The 5,445-nt window shown below is 51.4% G+C and overlaps 1 protein-coding gene across 1 annotated transcript; it reads left to right on the top strand.

The window, feature by feature from the left end:
- Positions 1-1,157: 1,157 nt before the first annotated feature.
- On the top strand, positions 1,158-3,190 carry LOC132797561 (uncharacterized). The gene has a single exon (XM_060809317.1). The coding sequence runs from the start codon at positions 1,958-1,960 to the stop codon at positions 3,188-3,190; it is 1,233 nt and encodes a 410-aa protein (XP_060665300.1). The 5' UTR covers positions 1,158-1,957.
- The last annotated feature ends 2,255 nt before the right edge of the window (positions 3,191-5,445 follow it).

The following is a 5,445-nucleotide window of genomic DNA, read 5'->3' as shown; positions in this document are numbered from 1 at the left end:
GCTCCCCACAAAACGGAAGCAGTGCTGATCAGTAGCAGGAAGAAAGTTGAAACAGCGGTAGTCAAGGTCGGAGCCGCCCATATTACCTCAAGCGTACACTTAAGTACCTGGGAGTGACGATCGACTCGAGGCTGAGTTTTCGGGAACACCTGCAGGAGGTTGGCCGCAAGGCTGCTGTCACCAACAGGGCGTTATCTCGCCTGATGCCCAACACCAGGGGCCCCAAACAGTGTCGTCGAGCATTAATTTCGAGCGTGACAAAGTCCATAGCCCTATATGCTGCTCCTATCTGGGCAGACGCAGTTATCAAAAGCTCGTACATCGGCGGTTTGGCGTCAACCTTCCGGCTGAGCGCAATCAGAGTCATAAGCGGTTTCAGGACCGTTTCCGACGAGGCTGCACATGTCATTGCCGGCATACCCCTTTGAGGAAATGGTCAGGAGAGAGTAAGTGTCTTCCGGCAACTCCAGACTGGCTCCTTACCCAACGCCGAGAAAAGATCCATTAAACAAAGGGCACAGAGGGAATGCCTCGAAAGGTGGCAGACCCGGTGGAACGAGGCGTCCAAAGGGCGGTGGACTCACCGGCTTATCCCTCTCATTAAGGAATGGACGACAAGGAGTCACGGTCAGTTGAACTTTCACTTGACCCAGGTCATCAGTGGCCACGGCTGCTTCAGGAGCTACTTGTTCCGGTTCGGACACGACACAGCCGAAGAGTGCCCCGCCTGTTTCCCGACTGCGGTGGAGGACGCCGAGCACGTAATTTTCCAGTGCGGTAGATACGCAACCCTCAGACAAGAACTGGCAGATGCAATTGGTGAGAGGTTAACTGTGTCGACATTGGTTCCGCTGATGCTGGTATCGTCCACTAACTGGACACTGATCAGCCAATTTGTGGCTGCGGTCATGAACGAGCAAAGGAGGGCCGAGAAGGCAAGACAAAGAACGAGGGAGTAAGTGGCGCCGACGCCCTTGTGAAGCATTGCTTCGCGGCCGTCCCACAAGAGCCAGGCTCCGCTAACTCTGTTTTCTTCTTCCTTTTCTCTAGATATAATTTCCTATAACTCCACTCTGTAAACCCTTTCTAACCTATACTACGAAAAAAAAACACACACACACACACACACGCACACACACACACACAGGAAGAAGTGTCAAGTGTGCAAGTGCGCGGACGCGTTTTTGTTTCGCCGATAGTGCACCGAGTCGTTTAAGCAGTAAGCACAGCCTGCAAAAAAAGAAATTGTATCAAACGCTTCTCGGCAAGTAGAGTCACTCACTCTGCATCATACTTCTGCCGCTCGAGTCCAGGCGGCCGGAGTTTTGGTGTTTTTATTTCGGCGGCCCAAGCGTCGCCCGTGGGTTTGGGTCGGAGAGGGGCAGAGATATACCATCTCTCGCTCAGTGAGTAAGTCAGTCACTCACTGTCCTTTTCTGGCGAATCTCTCTTTTTTGTTGCTTCCACTTTCACTGCACTTTGCATTTTTGCAATCTCGTCACACTCTGTCAGCTGTCAGACGATCAGCTCGTGGCAGTGTTGGTCAGCGATTGCGGATTGCAACCGGTGGAGCCAAGTCAAACAGCTGAGTGGTGAGCACAGCAAAGAGACAAACCACTGCATATATGACCCATAGCAGTGACACGAACCAAAAGGAGTAAAGAAACGCGGCATACTTTCAGGAGCTACAGAAAGTGCTGCATAGCCGAAGGTTCATACTTAATTTTAGCGCCTGCCATAGCAGAATCGTGAGCTAAAGGTCGTGGAACTGACCAATTACCAACCTCTGCCGTGTAACGGCGCTCAAAAAACAGAGGCCCTGGTGACCGAGTCGGGGCGGTATAACCTCCTCCGACTAAAGTCGTAGGAAATTCTCGGCCAACGTTGGACTGCTTGGTAGAGCGTTATTATATTACATTGAGTATAGCAGATTGGTTAGTGACCGATATTGCTCGTCATGAGCAATATTGAGACGAGTGAGGCGGAAGCTGAGCTGCTGGCAAAGTTCCTCAAGCTTCCAAGAGTCGCAAGATCGCCCCAGAGCGGAGGGCCTGCATCTGCGCCCCCAAAGGTGGATGAGCTTGTGTTTAGCTTTGATGCAGGCGAAGAAGCGGCAACGCCCAAAAGAGCCCGGGAGGATCGGAGTCCTGGTGTCTCATCTGAAGCGGTGCCAAAAAAGATTAAGATCCATAGAAGCCTTCAAGAGGCGGTAGAAGAGCTGGGCGAGTTGATCGATGGGCTGATTAAGACATTTACGCCCAGAGAAGTGCGACACGTCACACAAATAAACAAGAATACGTTCGCACGAATCAAAACCGTGCAAATTGAGATGGCAGCTAGTCTAAAGATGTCGGCTGTAGAGACAGTGGAGCAGGTGACCGCAAAGACACTGGATGAAGTCTTCAATAGCGTACGTAGCTCGTCGACGCAGACCTCGCCGAGTAATGCGGTGACCACGGTTGAAGACAAGCGCAAAACTGTTTCGTCCACGAAGCCCATATCCAAGCAGCGTATTTATCCTACGGTTAAGAATAAAGCAGAGAAGGAAAGCGTGCGTCAGGATACTGAAGGGCGCAACACCACAAATAAGCCACCGAGAAGACGCAGAAGGCCGGACGCCATTATTATCCAACCCACGGATGGTATATCCTATAGTGAAGTGCTCAAATTGGTGACGCGTAGCAACGATAGCAAGCTACAGAGCGTCGGTGAGCAAGTAAGGCGGGTAAGAAAAACTGCCGGCGACGGACTGATTTTGGAAATGGGGATGAACTCCAAGCCTTCTATGCTAAAAATGAAGGATGAATTAAGCGAAGCGCTCGGTTTGAAAGCCAAAGTGAGAGCTCTAACTCAGGAAACCATCCTAGAGATCAGAGATATAGACTGCCTGGTTTCTAAAGAAGACGTGCTGGTAGCCTGTGAAAAACTCAGCCAAGCGAATCTGGAGCTAAGTGCCATCAAAGCACTTAGGCCAGGTTTTGATGGTATGCAGCTGGCAATTGTTAGTATGCCGAAGGAGGCTGCATCATCTATTCTACAGAATGGAAAAATCCGGATAGGCTGGACAAGCTGTAGAGTGAGAGAGAGAGGTCTGAGAGGCCAGAAAAAAAGAGGTGCTACAAATGCCTGGAGTTTGGACATATTGCTAAGTTTTGCAAGAGCACGATCGACCGCTCTGGGTGCTGCCTAAGATGCGGTGCAGCTGGCCATAAAGCGGCGCTTTGCAAAAATGCTGCTAAATGCTTCATCTGTGCAGATGCGGGCAAAGAGGATACCAGACATCACGCAGGAAGCAGTCACTGCCCTCTCAAAGGGGTCAGCGGGGTCACGCAGGGGCCAAAATGACTCAAAGGCTCCTGCAGCTCAACTTAAACCACTGCTTGGCGGCCCAAGAGCTACTGAAGCAGACGGTTAGAGAGTTAAAGGTGGATGCTGCTTTGCTGAGCGAACCATATAAGAGAATTCAGAGTCCAAAGTACGTCGAAGACACGGAAGGAAAGGCGTCAATATGGGTATGTGGCCTGGAACAGCCCCAGCTTACTGATGTGCGCTCATCGCGTGGGTTCGTGCGGGCTAGATGGGGGAACCAGTGGCTATACAGCTGTTATCTGGCTCCCAGTCTCACCATCTCAGAATTCGCATCCGTCATGGAGGAGATAGCACTCGATGTAAGGGGAAAGCCACAGGTGATCATCGCCGGTGACTTCAATGCCTGGGCGGAGGAATGGGGTAGCAGCCGGACAAACGCCCGAGGACAAACAGTGCTGGAAGCCCTTGCCACATTAGACCTGGCCCTCATGAACCATGGCAACGAACACACTTTCACCAGAGCTGGCACTGGATCGGTTATAGATCTAGCATTCGTTAGCTATCCAATTGCTAGATCAGCGAAATGGGCCATTAGCAATGTCTACACAGCGAGTGATCATAGGGCGATCACGATAGATTTGGACCATACCGAGTCACCGCGAGCAAATGGATTACAGAGCGGAAAGGCTTACAAAGTTGACACCCTGGACCCGGAAGCTTTCGCTGGATCCTTTGCAGTTCCCAACTGGAGTGACAACGCAGAGGTAAGCGCCGAGCTGCTCATGCGTTCAATCACAGATGCCTGCGACGCTAGCATGGCGGTGCGAAGATCGTGCAAAAGACACCACGTACCAGTATACTGGTGGAACCAGCAGATCGCAGACATAAGAAGGCGATGTATAAGATCGCGAAGGATCCTGCAACGTTCACGAGGCAGTGCTGATTTTGAGGCAAGAAGGCTGGAGTACGCGCTTAATCGCAGGCTGCTGAAGAAGTCCATCTTGAGCAGCAAGAAGGAGAAATTCCTAGAACTTTGCGACGAAGCCGACCGAGACATCTGGGGAATGGCATACAAAGTGGTGCTTAAAAAACTCAAGCCCAATACCTGTGCAGTGCCTAGAGAGGAGGGCGTCCTAAATGGCATAGTGGATGCTCTGTTCACGGGCTCATTCACTGTTCCAACAGTGGAAGATCACGTAGAGCACCGGCTCTATACGGATGTCCCAGAGGTTACGGTAGAGGAAGTACTGCTGGCAGCGGCAAGAATCAAGGACTCCAAGTCACCTGGGCCGGACGCGATCCCAAATCGCGCGCTGAAGATGGCGATCAGGCTCCAGCCGCAGTGCTTTACAGAAGTTTTTGGACAATGTATGAGGCAAGGTGTCTTTCCCCGCCCATGGAAACTGCAGAATCTGGTGCTGATCCCAAAGCCGAACAAGCCACTTGATTCGCCGTCGTCCTACCGACCGATTTGTCTGCTTGATACAGCAGGCAAAATATTGGAGAGGCTGGTGAGCCATAGGCTAGAGGAGTCTGTCCGACAAGCAGGAGATCTGTCACCCATGCAATATGGTTTCAGAAAGCATCACTCAACCGTAGACGCTATCTCACAAGTAACGGACATAGCAAGGAGAGCCATAGCAGGCAGAAGATGGCGTGGTGGTGCAAAGGAGTACTGCATAGTCATGACTCTGGACGTCAAGAACGCCTTTAATTCTGCAAACTGGAGCTGCATTATAGGCGCCTTAAGGCGGTTCAACACCCCGAGCTACCTAATGGAAATAATTGAGGACTACTTCAGGAAACGCATTCTGAGATATAGAACGGATAACGGAACCAAATCGTTCAACATCACTGGAGGAGTACCGCAAGGATCAGTGTTGGCCCCGCTACTATGGAACATCATGTACGATGACATATTGCGGCTCGACGTTCCAGAGTCTGCAACCATTGTCGGCTTTGCAGACGATGTGGCCCTAGTGGTGACAGCGAAACAACTAGGCGACGCTGAGCTACTTTGTAGTGCAGCGGTTGCCACTGTCAAAGACTGGCTTGCGACAGTGGGGCTGCAATTGGCCGATCACAAGACTGAAGCGGTCCTGATAAGTAGCCGAAAGATCGTCGAAGTGGCTCACA

The sequence above is a fragment of the Drosophila nasuta genome, unplaced genomic scaffold (assembly GCF_023558535.2).
Source record: "Drosophila nasuta strain 15112-1781.00 unplaced genomic scaffold, ASM2355853v1 ctg14_pilon, whole genome shotgun sequence".
Classification (NCBI taxonomy): domain Eukaryota; kingdom Metazoa; phylum Arthropoda; class Insecta; order Diptera; family Drosophilidae; genus Drosophila; species Drosophila nasuta.
This window is presented reverse-complemented; position numbering and strand designations above follow the sequence as displayed.